This window comes from Haliaeetus leucocephalus, unplaced genomic scaffold (genome assembly GCF_000737465.1).
Source record: "Haliaeetus leucocephalus isolate CR32 unplaced genomic scaffold, Haliaeetus_leucocephalus-4.0 Scaffold228, whole genome shotgun sequence".
NCBI lineage: Eukaryota > Metazoa > Chordata > Aves > Accipitriformes > Accipitridae > Haliaeetus > Haliaeetus leucocephalus.
This window is the reverse complement of record NW_010972664.1, coordinates 20742672-20761721: the sequence shown is the minus strand read 5'-3', so window position 1 is coordinate 20761721 and position 19050 is coordinate 20742672. Positions and strand designations below refer to the sequence as shown.

The 19050-nt window shown below is 49.0% G+C and overlaps 1 protein-coding gene across 1 annotated transcript in view; it reads right to left on the bottom strand.

The window, feature by feature from the left end:
* Positions 1-9021: 9021 nt before the first annotated feature.
* VANGL1 (VANGL planar cell polarity protein 1) overlaps positions 9022-19050 on the bottom strand; it is a 31344-nt gene continuing 21315 nt past the window's right edge. The window contains exons 4-7 of the mRNA XM_010567446.1: positions 16250-16383; positions 12811-12943; positions 10549-10783; positions 9022-9282 (exon numbers count right to left, since the gene is read on the bottom strand). Of these exons, the coding sequence (XP_010565748.1) occupies positions 9022-9282; positions 10549-10783; positions 12811-12943; positions 16250-16383 (763 nt within the window). The remainder of the gene's footprint in view (positions 9283-10548; positions 10784-12810; positions 12944-16249; positions 16384-19050) is intronic.

Sequence of the window (19050 nt, the reverse complement as noted above, 5' to 3'; positions counted from 1 at the left end):
ATTCAGCTCCCCGGATTTTGGAGGAAGGGAAGATCGGCTCAGGGTTTTGGAGCAGGCTGGCAGTCTTGCAGCGGGCCTCAACCTGATCACAGACCACTATATAAGCGGTGGCCAGGGAAAAAAAAGAAAAACAAAACACAACGCACAACCTTTTCCAAGTTCATTACGGAGAGGGACAGGGAGATGGGGAGAAAGAGGAAAACAGCTTTCTTCCCGCTTGAGGTACTCTCCATTTTTCTAGCAACACGTCAGCATAAACCAGCACACATGCTCACAGCAGGGCTATAAAACTTGTTACAGCATTTCAAAGCAACTCAGGTAACCTGGTTCACAGATAGTGATGTATGCATATGCAACCACCCCGCTACACCGTCCCCACCTCCATCTGCAGACCTGTTACGCTCGGCGCTCTCTCTTCTCTCAGCACCTCCCGACCCAGCAGCGCATGGATGCGCACATGAAAAGGGAACGGACACCCCTGCCCCAGCGGATTATCTGTCAGTGCCGGAAAGGTCTGTAACCTAAACCCACCACCTTCCCAGTCCAACATAAACTCGGGAGCGGTGTTGAAAGACAAATCAAAGCCCTCTGCTTGGCCAACTCCCAACACACCTTCCCTTCCCGCACGCTGTGAGGAGACACCGTGTCCTGCTGAGAGATGCCCTTCCCCTCTCGCCCACCCCACCGGCCCCGAGCCCCAGGGTCCCCTGAAACCCTCAAGTTCAATCCCTCCCTGTACCTCCCAGGAGTTCAGCTCTGGGGCTGAGACAGCAGAACCAGTACATAGCCCCGGCAGAAGCTGTTTTGGGGTTTGAAGCCCTGCCCAACTCCACAGCCAGATGTTCCACTGAACTATTAATTTGGCTAACAATATTGTACAGTGGAGCGTTCCTACTGCTTCACACAAGGCTCTGGACCCAGTTGCCTAAGGTGACAAACCCCTTTCCTAACCCATTTGTTATACCCTGACTGCATGCAGCCCCTTTACCCCATACCTCCCCCACTGAATTCCCCAAAGCTGGTGTTCCCTGACCGTCCGTAACTGTGTGGCCTGGTCCCATCACCTACTGGGCTCCATCGATCTTCTCGGTTATTAAGCCACACTTCAGCCACCAAATACTCTACCCCTGCGGTCACTGCTGTGCTGTCTCAGGGTAACCACAGCCTTACGGTCAAGAAGGACACTGCAAGAGGGGCATCTCCTTCTCAAGTGACCCTCGTCTGGTGTGTCCTTCAGGCAGAAGGTGCTTACCTCTAGTTCAGCACAGCGGCTCCCTCCAAGCATTGTTTGCCAGTGAAAGCCTCCATCCCCCTTTTGTCAGAGGTTTGGGTCGGTAATACTTAACCCACCGTTGCACCTGAGGCTTCACCACACCTCAAAGACCCTCGCAACTCCAGTGAAGGACGTGACCAAACCAGAACAGCACCCTCAGCTCTAATTTCTGCTGAGCTACGCACCACAGCCCCTTATGATTCAGATTGCTGAGCTCTGGGCGAAGGCCAAGGGAACTAGTCCCTCTAGCAAAGCCTGTTCCTTCCATCAGCCTCCACAACCCACGGCAGGAGAGAAAGTGCCACGAATGGCAGCAATTGGGTGTTGATTCGGTATCAGCACTAAGCCACAAATGAAAACAGAGCGTGCTGAACTTGTATGTAAAGACACAACTCTCAAGGCTAAGAGCCCAGGATGAGGCTGACAAGCCCATTATCTCGTTTGTGCCAAATTCCTGCTTCTTCCACCTTCCCGCGACACACCTGCAGCCGGCTCCCACAGAGCCTTTCCCTACACAGCTCCGGTCCGGCAAAGTCAGGTCTTCCTCTGAGGGGCAGGATGGGACCAGCAACGGCTGCGCACCCATCACGGGCTCTGCAGGGCAGTAGCAGCGTTGTTTCCTTTCCCTGCCCATCTCCAGGAGCCGCGCTACGAACAGCCCAGAGCTGGGCACCGCCGAAGCACCGGCAGGATGAGGGGGACAGATCAAAAGCCGAGAGATCAAGGGAGGGCAGGAGGCAGGACCGAGCACACCGCCATCCCACCCTTCCTGCTTCCTCCTGGGCCTCCGTTCAGTTCTCTCCAGCCTAAATAAATCCATCTCCTCCCAAGCAGAGAATTAGCCGTTTGGCTGTTTCTCTCCACCAGCGTTTATGCGCGTGCTGCTGCTTATCTCCACAACTGCTGCACTCTGTTTTTCACTGCACAGCAGCATCCTGTGGATTTTTCCAGCAGCCGAAGCCACCGAGGAGATCCGCTGGGCAGGGCAAAACTGCCAGGCCAGGTACTCCCCATTAAAGGGGGCTTTCCTGAAAAGCAGGTACTAAAGACTGTCTAGGGAAGAAGGCTGCTCCCACGTTTCCTCGGTCTTTCCGAGCTCTCGGTATGCCGGTGATGGAAACTGGAGGTGGGGAAAGCCGCACCCAGGGGTGCTGTTGAGGCGAGATCCCTGCGCATTGTTTGAGCGGAGCACAAGCTCACATCCACACAAACAAGGAGCACTGGCTTTTCTGCCTCTCGCCACTCCTCCTCCCCACCAGGTCCAAATAAGGAATTCGGCAATGAACCCTGCGCTTCATAATTTGTGTGCAAACTATGAGAAGACAGGAGGCAGAAAAACCTGTTCCCGCTCCAGTTGTGCCACCCCCCCAGCTGCATTTGCTCCCCCATCATTTGAGATTTCAGGTGTTCAAAGCAGTCACCTACCAGTCTTTCTTCAGGAGTGATAAATGAGTTTGCATTTCATTGTGGCAGGGCAGATCAGAAAGGTCTAGAACGACAAAAAGACAGCCTCAAAAAGGTTAAACCACATGTTTGCAGGGCCCCTCCCAGCCACAGCTAAGGAATGCTTGAAGGCCAGAAAAGCTTTTTTTTTTTTTTTTGTCTGAAAGGATAAGAGGAAGGAGTGGGACAATCAAATCTGGTTTCAGTTTATTTCCAGAATTTTACTGTACAAAATATGCAAAGTGTAAAACGGTTTTATGTTTCAGTTTAAAAACAACAAAACCCCATCCAGCTATAACTTAAGAGAACCCAGCTTGGAACAGAACAATTTACTAGGCTAGACCCACAGTGCATTAATGTCACAGACACCAGGAATTTGCTTACTTAAGTTCACGATTAGAAAAAGAACAGAAAGACCATGTACCATTGCAGCTAAAGTCACATGTGCAAAGAGAAAACAAACAACAAAAAAAAAAAAAAAAAAAAGGAGAGAGAAATGCTGGTTAGTGTCTATTAATTAGAAAACCTTGGCAAAACCCATCTTACTATACACAGTTTGTGTAGAAAAAGAGTATTACACAGTGATCAAAAGAGGGCGAGGGAAGGGCATTTGCTCCCACCCCCTTCCCCAAGACACAATAACGCTGAATCAAAGAAACAGGCACAGAAGAGTGTAAGATTCCTTCACAGTTACGTCTGTGCAGGTAGCGAGCCACAGCATCCCCCTGTGCACGCAGGAGATACTCCCAAGCATCGTTAGCGCTGGTGAGAGGTGCCCGGGAAGCAGCCGGAGGGAAGGATTCCCTCTCTGGGCAGAGCACACATAGGGCAGGGCTGGCTGCCTGCTGCCCGCACGGCTTCGGTATGTTATGGGGATTAAAAAAAAAAAAAATAATGCAGTCTCTTGGAGGGATGCAGAGGGGCAGATAACACCAGCTGTACCACTGGTGTGGCGGGGACCCAGCTCAGGAGTATTCCAAAGCAATCCGCACCGGTCACGGAGTGGCTGTCGGAAACGGCAACTTTTGGTCATCGTCTATCAGAGGCAGCAGCCTGAATGCAGGAAGATCTGTATTCCTCTAGGAGACTTCATGGCCCAAAGCCATCTCTTAGGTGAACAGAAATTTGGGGTTTGGAGGGGAGTGGGGTTACTTTTAAAAAAAAAACAAAAAAACAAAAAAACAAAACACCCAAACAGCTCAATCCCAAGAGCACTTCCTTCTTAACACAGTTTAAACACTGAACCACCAAGCCTGGCTTGAGGCTTTAGACATGTATAATGCACACACCTATACGGGGAAAAAGCACATAGACACGCACAAGCTGAATGAGAAAACTGACATCTCCTGAACAGCGCTCATACAGCAGGGCAGAACCGAGCGCAACTGAACAGCGCAGTCTGGGACCAGACTACAGCATTTTTGCAAAAGACTGCAAGACTTTTGTCTTACCTTTGAAAAGGGCAGATTTACAAGTTTTGGTAAGCAAGATGAAACTGGCTTGAATAGGTTTCCACATTTAGCACAGTATGGATCTTTTCAGTTTCTTCAGCAGCAAGTGCTGGAAATGAGCACATCTCAAACAAGACTTTTAAAAGCTACTTATGCAGGGCCAGCTTCAGAAACTGCTTCCCTGCAGCTTTTGGCATGCTTGGCAACAGCAGATTCCCCAGGCTTTGCATGGAGATCCCCATCCCAAAGGAAAAGGTTAAGAGGCTCCGTGAGGGTTGGGATTTGTTCAGATCTCCCCCAAACTTGCGCCTTATCGTGAGCTGCCCCCGAGCTCCAAACTCCAGCCCCAGCACCTCCCATCCCAGCAGATACTTGTTCTGCCTCACTAGGGAACTTCAGGGAAAAAAACACAGGGAGGAGGGGATGGAGCTGGAGTGACTGAAGTTGCTGGCAGGGAAACTTTTAGAGGCAGAAGTCAGAGGAATAGCTGACAGAGGCTGAAATCAGATCTGCCTTTCTCTCCAATATCCCCCTTCAGGGGGAATTGCTCTTGAAGGCACCCAAGACAACCCCAGAAGCAGGAGCTGGCCTCGCTCTGCGAGCAAGCCGCATCACACCACCTTCTCATGCACGGTGCATCCCTCCCCAGCCACCCTGCTGCCTACGGGGGGTGTGGGTGGCAACATCTCCCCTCCACAGGGTGCAAACTGGTAGTTGCACGCTATGGAGGAGAGTGCTAAAATGCTTACACTTCTGAGAGCGCTGCCAGCTCTGCTCCTGCGAGTAGGAAAGGAGTCTGAGACCTGGGGCAGCCCCACAGGACCTACACACGGATGGGTGCAGCCAAGCAGCAATGAGAGGCTAACAGATAGGCTAGCAACCTTTGCCTAGGCCTAGTGACAGGACTGGCAAGATATTAAGGGTCTAATATTGGCCCCTACGCTCCTAGAAGCTGCAAGAAATGCAAACCTTTCACTCTTTAGCCATAAAAGAGAAAGCCAGCCTTCGTGGAAACCCACAGCCATTTTCATCTGCTCCGGAACAGCTGAAAGTCTTAGCTGCATCTGGTTTTGGAAGATCTCAGCATGGCTTTGGATTTAGGCTGTAACAAATCTGAGAACAAAAAACCAAAGCCTTTAAAGTATCCAAGCAGCATACTTGAGAGTCACAGGAAAAAAGCCAACATGGAAGAGAGGAGTGGGGCAACACCACTCCTGGCTAGGCAACACGGCACCCTATCGAATGGTTCAGCCTTTAGTGAAGGATGTCCAGTGCAAGGATCTCCTCTGAGGGGGGCATTGTCCACTTCACCACCAACAGAGTTGTCTTATAAACCACCTGAATTCTAAAAAAACAACCAATTCCCAGCCAGGTACAAGGATCCAGGCTGGGAGAAAGGAAGGAGAATATGTGCAAGGAGACAGTGCAGGATAGGAGAGGGATTCAGAGGAAAACAGCCTGCACTTGGCTGGCAAACCCTACAAGCCTTATTTACGCTCAACTCTTGGCAAGCTCTGCAGAACTAAGGACTGCAGGATTTGGATCAGAGCTTCGTTCCCTGTGACTCGATTCTTACTCATTAGCTGGCTATAAACAGAGTTAAACAAACCAGTCTGCTCTCCCCACTCAGTATTTTTATAAAGAGTCTGAATTCCTACAGATGCCACAGATCTATCCGTGGATCTCAAAGCACTTGACGACAAGTTGAGTTTAGCCTCACAACACCCCAGTGAGGTAGGTATGACAGTGGTCCCCTGATTTTGCACAGAGAGGGGAAGCAAGAGAGACCCTGAAAAATAAAATGTCATAAAAAACCAAACACAGGGAATACTCAGGAGTCCCGATTCCCCTTTTAGTCTGTCCTCACCCTTAAGCAGGTTGCACCTCTAAAGAGACTGGGAGGCCAAGTCCTCTCCTTCAGATTTCATCAGGCAAAGCAGTCAGGCTGCTGACACAGGGAAGAGCGTTTAATGCAGGAGTTGGCCCCCGTTGACAGTGTCCTTTTCGGCGGCAGGGAGAAAAGGCAGCGCTGAACCACAGCACACAGATGAGGAAGCAGACCCAGAGTGAGCACACGGCGCTTCCGTCTGGTTCTCCATGTGTTCAAGGATTTAACGCAATTAAGACATGAGTCTCCTGAGCAGATACTGTCAGACAACCCCTTCATGGGGGAGGGAAAAGGAAAGGGAAAGGAAATCCTGGGAAAGTAAGAAAGTTTTACAGAGGTGCCTGTGACAAGGTACTCTCACGCATACAGCACACCCAAGCCCCCAGCAAGGTGGTTCTTGTTCCGGCTTCACAGAAATGAGCCAATTTAGCCGTAGGCAGTAGCCTCCACACAGGCATAAGTGCTCCATAGTCTCCCAAGCTACTCCCAGTCTCTCCCACCTTGCTGGTTATGCGCATCATAAAAGCCAGATACACACACCTTTAGGAGAGCCAAGTGTGAGATATTATATGCTCCCCCTCCTTTTTTTTAAATTAAAAAAAAAGGAATAAACCAATCTATTTTTTTTTTCAAAATAAAACACTGCAAAGGCCACAGTCAATAACAGAGTCCCCATACAGACTACCAGAAAGCCTGACCTAGAAAGAAACCCAAACACTAAGTTTAGAGAAGGGAGAGCTCTACCTGCTTCCTATCCTTTAAGGGACGTGGGCCTGATACCATCATGTACCACACCATCTAGTTTCTTCACAACCACATCTGGCACATTACATGGAGAAGGCAGGATCCAGGTGACTACCGTGCACTTGTAAGAAAGGTGCGGGACACGGCAAGTGTCACTTGGATGGGGAATCACCACTTTAGACCCTCGCTCACTGAGGTGCTCCCTTGACCCCAAGAGGACTATCCGCAGGTGCTGTTGGACATGCAGCTCCAGTGCTGCTGAAGCTGGAAGAAGCTGGACCCCTGTCTCCAGCACACCTGCTTAAGGTGGCTGCTCCCTCCCACCAGCTTCTGGTGGGCACCGGCCAGCCCACACCAGCCATGCCACGCAGGACTAACAAGAGCCCCAATCTTAGCCGGCCCACCTTGTGCTGGTGGGAGCGTGGAGGCAACCTCACAAGGTGCTGGAGGAGCCCAGGGAAGGCCAAGGGGTCAGGAGGGGCTGTCACAGCCCCCCTCGGAAGACAACGCACCCTGGTAATGAAAGGCACTGGCTTACGTACCTCGCTGAATTGGGGCCCTCTGTGTTAAGACATCGGTATGGAGAGCAGGTCAGATCCCGCCTGATAGAGCTATTTGCATGGCAAAAGACCGGGCAGAATGAATCGAGCATTTGCATTCACACATGCAAATCCACTGCCACAGAGCTGGGGGCGTCTCAGAGGGACCTGACAGAAGGCAGGTCACTGCCAGCCTTGGAGCTGGCTCCGGAGTCATGCGATGCCCTGTGCCAGCAATCAGACTTCAGACATCGCTTTAGGCTCATCGTTAAAAGCAAACCTGCCAAAACCCCATAAAACTCAGGTGACACTAAAGTTGCATGTGAAAGCTGCACTGATGGGCAAAGGCAGCCTTATAAACAAAACTGCATCTCTCAGGAGCAGATCCCAGCACCAAGCAGAAGCTCCTGCAGTAGAGAAAGGCCAAGAAAGGCAGGCAGGTTTTCAACATTCGGACATAGTTTGGTATTTATTCACTATAGCTGAAGGCATATGGTGGGGAAGGACACACTGCAGTGTTTCCAGAGCACAGCAGCTCTCCAAAGCAAGTGCACATGGCAGAGGTCGGCCCTTCCCCGGCTCCTCTCAAGGAGGGAAGTGCTTTTGCCCATCTTTCCTCCAGACACACTTGAAGCCGGCTAGAGAGGGAGAGGCACATTCCTGCCTGCACCCCCCTTCCCCTCAAAGATGCTGTCAGACGTAGGGAGGGTCTGTGATTTATCTGAGGGGCCAGCTACTTACCTACCCTGTCCCAGTGCAAATACACAGCCCTTGCAGGTGCAAAAGGAAGCGATGGTAAGGCAGACCCTGAGGGGACCGTGGCTGGAGAAACCCATTCGGAAAGCCAGACAGAAGAGGACAGAAATGGGGAGCCGTGGGAGTGCCTGACCAAGATGCAGGCAAGCAGGACAGAGGGAAGCAGGTGAGAGATAAACGGGATCTGTGTCACACAGAACAGTTTCACTAACTAGCACTGGTTTAAAAAAAAAAAAAAATTAAATTTTAACAGCTGCAAGATGGGCTGATCTATTTCAAGACAAGCAACTTCACAGAGACACAGAGAGCAAAACCATCCCACTATGCTCATACAGGTCCAGCACCAACAGAAGAGGGCATATGGAGAGGAGGAAAAGAATAAAAGTCTTCAGTCTCCAGATTAGGTGGCTCATAGAAGCAGCCCTCTCACACCCACCCTTTGATACCCTTTCCTCTCCAAGCGAACAGGGACTGCCACACCCCCACGGAAGCAGATTTCTATAGCGGAGAGGTGAGCAACGCACTCTCAGAAACAGCTACAGGTAGTGAAAGCAGAGATGCAAAAGCGCAGGCGCGCACACAGCATAAGGCAGCGCTCCAACAAAAATACCAACGTTGCAATAGTGCAGAGAAAGAGCGAGTGTGAGATTTACAGTATGCTGGGGAGGGGGAAAGGAAAAAAAAAAAAAAGTCTGTTCTGTCTCCAAGGCTGAGCTAACCGAGCCAAGTCACCCTGTCGCCTCTTAAGATATTTCTTTCCAGATAAGATATCTCAACTCCCCCCTCCCCTTTCCAAATAAAGTGCAGATGGTCAAATATTACTGGTCCATCATCTGCCAGTTTCAGTCAGCATTGGGGAAATTAAACCCAAAAGCAAAATATTGAAAAAAAAAAAAAAATCCCCAAACAACCCACCCTCAAAATCCCTTAGACTGAAGTCTCAGACTGTAAGCGGAGGACAAATTTATGCGATTTAGGGTCTATAAACTCTTCTGAGAGTTTGATGAAGGGGATTTTCTTCACATTAACAACAAGGCTGAAGTCCAAGCACTTGAGGACAAACACAATGCCGTCTTGTAACCCACTTGTGACCGATTCCTCACTGACAAGAGTCCACTGCTTGGAGAACCAGCGATCCCTGTCGTACTGGAGGGTTGGGCCTGGGTTGAGGTAACGCTCCAGGAATGCCTGCCGAGAGAGGGACACGCGTTAGCACCGGCCCCACAGCTCGCTCTGCGTTGATGCTCTCTTCCCATCCCCAGATACAGCTCTGCGAGCATGGGCTTGCCATGCTGCAAATTGTTTCAGCTTCCGTACCTCAGGAGACATCGTCTCCCCAGTCCCTCCCAGTTTTTCAGACCCCAGGAGCACAACCACCAGGAGATCCTCTTTCAGTCCATCCCAGCAAGCTTGCAAAGCTATAGCCCTGACTTCTGCTATCAGCACTGCCATCCGGCAGCAGTTCAGTACAGGTCATTTCTCCCCTACCAGCCCCATAACACATCCCAAAACCGCAGTCCCAGACAGGAACATGGACTAGCTGGCCCTCCCTTCTCCAGGCCAAGCTACGGTGGAAAGCAGAGGTTTCCATGTTTGCAGCCTGACTAAGGCTGCAAAACTGAAAGCAGAACAGGGAACGCCGTTTGACAGTGCTTGTGTTTTAAAGTCTCCTTTACGGTCTTAATGGCAGCAGAACTCCCCCTTGCATACCTGGGTGAGGTCCCAGGTGGATCCCAGCGAGGGGATGCTAAGCCCCATCTCTTGACAGCATTTCTGCTCCTAGTGTAGTAAGTCTGCGGTAAACGCCCAGGAGTAAATTCTCGCATTTCTAACCCTTCTCTAGGATTGTGGGGTATTCTTAGAGGGGAAGGTGGAGAGTCGGAGAGGGATTGTGTGACCCATTTCCCTCATCATTCAGTCCCTCTCTGTGTCTGCAAGTCAACAGGCACAGTCAGGGCGTGAAGCAGCAAACTGACATTTGACCAAGCGGTCCACAAATTAGAAACATTCAGACAGACAGGGATTTAGGAAGTAATTAGAAGCAGTCCAAAATGCAGCACTGCAGAAGGGACAAAAAACCCAAACCAAACCAAACCAAAAACGGTCCTTTGCAGGTTGCCACCTGCATCATGCTGCTATACCATGAGCCACCTGGGAGAATTCCCTATGACTCAAGGCCACCATCTCAAACACTTCTTTGGTACTCCTTTTGCTGAACTGGATATGAGAACAATTATCTCATAGGCACTTGAGAGACAACAGAGACAAAAGATGCTGTAGAGGAAACGTTACTTCCTTTTAAGACCCGAGGCAACCTACAATGCACTGATATCACAGGCAGCAACTATGAAAACCACCACTCACCTCCCTTGACAATTTTGTGTTCTGCGTGCACACGCAGATGTGCCATCCCCTTCTCCCTCCTTCTTGCAACAACATTAGAGAAAGCGTTACCTTTGGTGTCATGTTATTGGTGATGCAGAAGGACAAGTGTTGCAAGATGCTCTCCATGCTGTGGTACTGTTGCTGGCGGGTAGTGCGAAGGTACTTCTGCAGAGCTCTTGCCATGGACGGGAAGATTGCCTGGGCTGCTTCTCGGGGGTCCATCATCTCTCCTGGAGCTTTCTGCTGTTCCTCTGCCTGGAGGCGTTTGATGTGAGTGAAAGCCTCCTCTACTGCAACCACGAGCCTGCAGAAGGAAAATCAGGACAACAAGAGTCATAACAAGAGAAGTAGGATGGGTCTGTGGTTAAGGCAGAGCCTGGGAGTCAGGATTTACAAGCTCCTATTCCCATCTCTGCCACTGAGTCACTGCCTGCCATCAGGCAATCTACATAAAATCTTCTCTACTGACAGTCTGAGGGGTAGATAGCAGCTTTTCTTTCCTTGCCCGAGCCATCCAGCAACTGAGGATCATAAACCAGGATTAAGACTTTAAAAGCCTGAGTGTCGTACTTAGTTCTGCCAACACAGCATAAACATCAGCTACATGATTCAAACAAGACACAGCTGCCCTTGCGTTCAATGCATGTCTTTTAAAACAACGGTTCCAGCATACAGTACTGCAGTGTGAAGCATAAGGACGGGCAAGCAGTCAGGAAGAGGCTGGCTATAAAAGAGCATGACCCAGGACACAGACTGTTCCAAGACTATCTGTGCTCTCAAGCTGCAGTCTGCTCCGATTTACACCAACCAGGTACAGAACTTGTGCTGCCGAATGATTGCTCTGCACCCCTCCGCTGAACAGTGACAGGACTCCCGTCTTCGCTGCAGCTAGAGACATCCTCTGCAAAGCATTCCTGTGTTGGCACAGGTGAGTAAACACCAAGACCACACCATAAAAAGGCAAACAGATGCCACATGGCACTTGCAAGTTAACCCAGTACTAAGTAACATGTGAGGAGCCATGCTGCAGTTAGTGAGGAAAAAGCAACGATAATGAAAGAGTCACCCAACAAAACTCTTTTGCCCCTCCAGACAGGACTTGTTTCACACTAGATTTCCACTCAAGTCGCCAACTACTGTCCACGCTGCCCTCAATATCCAAAGCATCTTAAAGCCAGGGGAAGCTGCCTCACGAGAGGCAGAGGTATAGCGTACCACATTCAGACTATATATAAGGAACAGCATGAGAAGCCCTGACCCCTGCCCATTTTGTTTAATTTGACTTGGGGGAGGTGGGGGGGTAGAAATCAGTTTCTAATCTCCTCGTGTCTTTTTGTTGCAGCTCTAACCTTCCTCCTTTGAAACATCTGGCCTGATCTTCTAGTGACTGATTGTTTACCTCTGACTAAGCAGCTGTTCTAACGAAACTCAGCAAGCAAGGGAGATGTGCCTGAGTTAGGATGCTACACTGCACGGAAAGAAAAGCTTAAGCTCCAGTTGCTCCAAGGCTTGAAGAGAGCCCAAAAGACAGTGGCTATAGAGCACAGGTCAGACTGAAGCAGGCTAGGTGGGGGACACCGTGCCAGCACTTTCCCAATGAAATATAAACTGCCAAAAGAAAACACAAAACAAGCCAGCTCCTTCCAGTTACGGCACAGTCCTTCTAAACACAGCTCAGTTCAGGGGTGCCTGTCCGCAAGCAACTTGCCTCAAACTGTTAGGTGTGTTAACTACAAACTGTAATTAGGCTCCAGAGCAAATAGAGACACTATCTCGGGTCACCTCAGCAAAGCATCAACTCTGCAGCCTAAGTGTGACTGGCAGAAAACATACCTATGTTGCAAAATAAAACGTAACCGCTTCCGCTCACGTCTTTGTTCCCCAACTCACTGAAAAGGGCAGTCAGACTGCCCCTTTCAGTAGTCTGCAAACACAAATATTCTTGCCCATGAACAGGCAACACCAAGTGCTCCGTTGATCCTGTCCCTGGATTACTTGAGCTAAGACGAAAGCCTGAGCATGGGGGAAAATAACAGGATTTCCTACAGCAAGTAACTACAGATTTGTCAAGCACTGGACTGTTCCTTAATCCATGACATTGCATTAGCTTATCTGCATAATATACATGAGCTCTGCTTTACGCATGTTCTTCAGATAATTCCAGTTGCAAGCTGTCACCATCCCTTATACATCTGGGTTTCATATGCTGCTTTGATGTGACAGATTTACAACCAAGCCCCAGCCCTTAATCACGGGTCCCCCCTCTCGCCAGGCTTGGCAAGCCCCACGCGACCGAGGAGCGGCACGGCACCCGGGAAGGGACAGCTTTACCTTGCACGGCGTTTTTTCACTCGACGCTCGTGGTCAGCCTCTTCGTAGTAGAGCTCGTTGTGACTGGAGTCCCTGCGACGGGCTGCAGCTGCAATCATGGCACGAGACTGCCCCGACGCGTTGTTCCCTGGGCCTTCAGGAGGCGAGGACGAGCAACAAGGAGCCAAGAAAGGCAGCGTTACTGCCACAGGACTGGGGCTGGGACAGACCAGCACCCCACAGCATCTGTCACAAGTGCTCTGTGGCTCCAGCCTTCCCAGCCAAACCTATAAACCCTTCCCCAGTCCTCAGGAGCTCTGGTAGAAACCCTGCTAGGCGTAACGGGCTGAGAGGGGGCTTTGGCACACAGACGAGGGAAGTTAGTTGGGATGAAGGATCTCACGCAACATACACAAAGGCAGAGGTGAGGTGCACATGCCAAGGATGCAACTTACCACCCATTATATATGTTTTCAGTTTGAAGGCAAGGGCAGCTGGAACACACCGCATTTCAGCAACAAGACAGTGTGAGAGCGCAAGAAGTGAGGAGTTGGAAAGAGGAGAAAGACAAACACAAGAACATCATGAGACATGGAGATGAATGAACAAAAGCCAGACTCCAGACAGTTACACACGGGGAGGAAAAACAGGATGCAGAGGCAGCAGGGTCACCTTTAGACAAAGCATAGAGTTTTCCACAAGGGTGGATGCTGTCCAAGCAGCAGTCCTGCAAATAGGGTAGGCTGGGGTTTTTATGTGTAGCAGCTTCTTATGGCACTCTGAGCAGCACCTGCCATTACAGTTTCTGTTGCTTTTAACAGATCCTACACAGCTACAGGAACAGGGAAGTTGCAATCTGCTCTGTAACGCACGGTCAAGTGACAGAGCTGTCTACTACAAGACCTTAACTAGTGACCTTAAAATACAGTAGTAGGTTCTGCAGCTCCCCGATGAAGCTCACAGCTCTGGCTGTTTGGGCAGAGGGAGGAAAAAATGTTGCCCCAGAGGAGTCTACCAACCCTTCTACCTAGATAGAAGATAGAGGTGGGTCTACCCAGAGGGAAATAAGAGAAGTCTAGGACTGCCTCCAAACCACCAAGAGCTGCTTTTCTGACTAACTGCTCTGAAAATGCACACTCTCAACTGGCAGTGGTTAAGGCCAATCAACTGCACAGACATGCTTAACATTGTTCTCATGCAAGGGCAACTTCTATAATTTTTTCCTAAAAAGCACAAACCAGGTACCAAGCAGAAGCCTGAAGTGCAGCAGTGGGAAGGACAAGCGTTCAAAATGGAGGATGTGGCTTGAGGGAGACACCATCTCCCAAATTTGGGTTAGAACTGTAATTCGCCTCATTGACTATGCCTGGTGATGAAAATCCTGGTTCTGAAGGTGAGCCTCCCCACTCTGTATAAAAGAGAGATTACAGCAAGATGTTTTTCCTTCCTGGATACTCCGGTATCAAATACAAAAGCTGCCAACAAATTAGGCTGCCTTAATAGCATTACTGTCTTTTCACATGGAGGGTGTAAGAGACTGTCAGGGTGCCAAGATAAGCTGCAGCCAGAACTACACTCTGCTTTATAAAATGGACGGGAATCTTCTTAAGGACATGCCTCTAAGCGTGAGATTTCCATGTCCGCAAAGGCAGCGGCATTGCACAAGGAACAGCCCAGGCAACCAGTACTGCCCCAGAAAGGAAGGCACAAGTTTTCAGCTCCCAGCAGGCTCATGAGCTTGACACTTGGAAAGGCCTGCCAGCCACATCTGGAGCTTGCTTCTGGTTCCTTTTCTTCCAACAAAGTTTTGTGAGCTAGCACCTCCTACGCTACTAACGCTACCAGACCAGCAGTTTCTCCTCCAAGCTTGGGAGTTCCAACATCCCAGCAGGTGCTGCGGGAACAGAGACCCTGCCACCTCCTGAAGAGATGCTGCAACGCAGGAGAAGACAAGCCAGGTAGCAACGAGAATGGCATGTCCTGCAGCCAGCCTGGCAGGTGGGTGGGTTTGAATGGTGTGCGGACACCTGTAGGATTGGGAAGCCCTCACTTTCCACACAGCAGGCCTCACTGAGCAGCTGGAATGAAAGATTTCACCTCTAGAAAAGTGCAGAGCAAATCTGTTTGCTTCCCCTCTCTAACTCAACTCATTCTCTCCCACCTCAGTGCTTCTTCACTCCAGACAGCAGGGGACACACGATGGGCAAGCCTGCCCCTCTCCCTCCCCCCTGCCTCCCCCTTTCCCCTTCCTCTTTCAGGATGGGGACATCCCACTGTAAGGATCTAAACCTCCAATTAATTCTACAGACTCAGGAGTGCTGCATCAGCATTTAGAATAAGGTCTTTGAAACTTCTGAAGTCATGAAAAATTGAAAAAAATAAAATAAAAACCCACACCCATAAGGCACTGAAACTTTGTTGAAAGCAAAACAATCATGTCTCATGTTTTTCCATGTGACAGATATTCTTCATATTTCAGTCTCCACACCCTGCATGCAGAGCCACCTTGCCCAGCTAAGTCCCTTCGGTCCCTTCTCCCTTCCAGCTCTCAAAGCCTTTCAATACTAATGCATTCACAGGCACGATGTGCCTTACCACACTTCAGCCATCCTTCACCATAAAAGCTTCCCTACCCAACTTCAGCTCTTCCATCAAAGGAATGTGCACTTTTGGAAAGGCTGTGATGGCTGGGCACACCCTGCTTATCAAGCCTAGCTTTCACTGACAGGGTTTAAGAGTGTCAAATGATTAAGTCCAGTTTTCACTGCTTTGAGTTTCTACAGGGATCCACCCATCCACCCTCCCACAGGCCTCTTTAAAGCCCAAAAGTTTGAAACAGGTCTGTAGAATGGCAAAGCTTAAGGGGGATAGTTACGGGTCTCTGAATTTCCACGAACTGCTTAGCATCATGATGACTTGGGAGCATGGCCACGCGTAAGCCAGGCATAGCTAATTTAGTGCTAAGGCTGCAGGCTGACGAGCGTTGCTTTCACTGGCAACTGCTGCTTACACAGTTGCTTCTTCCCACATTGATATCAACCTCCTTCACTTCCCTGAAGGCTGCCTGCAGAAGCAGCACAATAAATGACCGGGGAACTCATTTAGGTTAAAAATTGTGTTTATTGTACTATCACAACCAAGGAGATGACCCAAGGGTGACAAAAAGCAGAGGCTGCCTAAAACAAGCAGTGGTGCCGAAAAGTGCTTGTCAAGCCACGTAATTAAACCTGACCCAAAACTTGGCCATTTCACCTGGCAAAGACAAAAGCCTTATTGTGGGCTAAACACATCTGTAAAGTCATCTGGAACCGGCAAACTCAGCACTGTTAGGAAGATTTCCAGCAAGAGACAAGGATTTGGCAAAGCAAAAAGGTGAGAATGTGTGCATAACAAAGCATAAAGCCAGCCCAGCCCTTCCCCATCCCACCCAGTCTCAGAGACTAGGTTTTACCTCACCTACCATCAACATTGTAGACTTTCAGGCCAGCCATGTGCTTGGCTGCACGGGATTTGGAGGCTGTTAACAAGGCTGGGTTGTAGACTGTGAAATCTTTGTAGTAATTTTCCAGAACCACCAGTGCAGCTCGCTGGATGCTAGGGAAAAAAGAAAAAAAACAAGACAAAACCCCCCAAAATGCAACAAGTTCTTTTGTTTCCTTAAAATAATTAAAAAAAAGAAGACATAGCCACATTATTTGGAACAGGGCTGTCACGCCCACAGAATTGTGCAATACACAGAATATTAATTACTCTCTCTAGGACCTGAAATTTCATTTGGGACGCAAGATAAACGTCTCTGCCGTCACCTCAACAGGAGAATGACAGGAAATCCCTAAACGAGGGCAGCACATAAACCGAAGCACTAGGCTGCCTGCACTATGGGAAAACACAGAACAAGAGCTCAGCCCGCCTCGGCGCTACGAGAGCTGTGGAGACCCTGCCCAGGCTGAGGATCAGAGCACCACGCTGGTTTTGCTGTAGCTGGTCAGCCTAGATGGAGGGACCAACTCAGGATGGATGCTTTTCCCTTTGAGTCATTTCCAGCCGCACCTCACAGCTCCTCAGATCTCCGCCAGCCAAACACTGACAAGAGCCCAATCTCTTCAAGCTTTCACAGCAAGATAAGATCGCTGCCTGAGGAGTATGGCTGCCGGAGAAGGGATTACCTCAGTATTGCTTGTTAAATCCCAGCCGAGGGACAGAATAAGGAGCAGTGACACTCCCTCCATCCCTTTGAAGGGATGCCTCTACCTAAAACGATGACACATGGGAGCAAAACAGCACACGCGCCAGCAGCAGGAAAGGCTCAACCCAGAGGTATCTCCCTTTGCAATCATTTCGACAACAGAGAGAGATGTCTTTAGGCACTGCTACCAACAAATAGGACAGTATTTCAAAACAAGCCAGAGCTACGGTGTTTAAAAATGCCAACACACTTGCGGGATCTAGGACGTAGCTCTCTCCACGTTGCTCTGGCTGCATGCCGCAGCGTGGAGTCCGGCTGGCAGTAGTATTCTCAGCAAATCACCAAGATCACCGATTCAGCCAGCTGGAGTTTGCCAAGAACCCACACTTAATTTCATTTTGAACCCACAAAAATTATAAGGGAACTGCCAACACATTTGTTGCCAGTTAATTGTAAAGTTCACACTTACCAACAAAGCCTCTCCTAAGGAAAGCAACCAAGTATTCTCACACATGTTACAACACAGGAAGAAAACATTACAAGGATGGTACGTGGGAAAAAAAGACATCAACAAATTAAGACCTAAATTCAATTCTCAGCACTACCACTGATTCAATGCGCACTCCCGGAGGAGCAATTTAAATTTTCCTGTGCCTTGTGCTATATTAAACTTCGGCATCACACCCCAGTAATTTAAACACACACACCCCCTCTGCCATCCTCATTCTCCAGCTGCCCCCCTCCCACTGATCAGTGAATTAAGCGTAGATGCCAGCCCATTCACGAGATTCTGAGACAGATGAACAAACCCGGACTTGTTCACCATGTACCTTCATCAGTCAGATTTATGGTACAGTGCCATATATTTCATTAGCTGTATACCTTTAAGATGAACAATTTAGCTTTTGAAGCAAATTCCACCTTTAGGACCATTTGGCGGGGTCTTTTGCATCCAGCTAGAGCACCTTAAAGAAGCTTTACCTTTCAGGTGCTGGTCCTTCATATTTCCTCATATCAGGTTTGTTAAAAGCAACTCCATTTAAGCATTCAGCTACCGATATGTAATCAAAAGCCACTGTTTAATCAAGGAAATAATTTTCCTTTAATGAAGCAGTACAGACTGACCCACTGCCACACACACGTAGGCACTGACACAGAACAAGTGAAAGCCGGTTTATTTCTCCCTGCCAGACTTCTGATTTCTACTGTGAATTTGCTGCAGCTTAAAAACAAAATTTCATTAAAGAAGTCATGCAGCAGCAGCACATATTCCCCCTTCTGACTGCATTCAAACATGACTGAGTTTTTCCACGTCCGCTTCCCAGGAAGGTAAAACTCCATAGAGTTTCATCTCAAAGTGCAATGTTTGGAAAACTAGGACCAACTAAAAACAAAAAGATAAAAATGAACAGAGTTATACTCTGCTAATACACTGCACTCATTTCAGACAGCGTTGGGACTTCCATCCCAGCAGTGGGAAATGTTTGGGAGGTGCCCCATTGACCAACTAGTTCTATTAGAACAAAACATAGTGCATCACAGGACAGAATGAATTGTTTTAATACATACACATTTTCCCTGGACCCCACAGAGAATGTTATCATCAGGATGCCAGCTTTCCCCACCCACTACCCCCTCCATCCCCTCACTAAACCTACCCCACCAATTCATTTGCACACGCACCCAAAATCAAACACAATAAAGCTTTTATATTGCAATAAACAACCATTATTGCCCTGAAAATTAAAGCCCAGCTATTTTTTGCTGATGCAAATCTAGTACAGGCTCAGTCCCACATATGAGATACCCCAATCACAGAGGGTCTGCTCTTTAGGGAGAGAATTGTAAGAAACATCAGTTTCCTAAATTTCTACCAGCCCATTTCTGTCTCCCATGTAGTCCATCCTAAGTGTTGCAGGTTAGGAAGAGGAAGACTCTTCAAATTGTCTTTTAAAGAAAAAAAAAATTAAAGAGAAGATGCTGCAGACAAGAAAATTAGAAGGGTCACAATAATTAGCAAGAGCAAGGAGAAGGCTGCTGAATCAGAGCCTTCTGGGCCGTGTTGCTCAACCTCT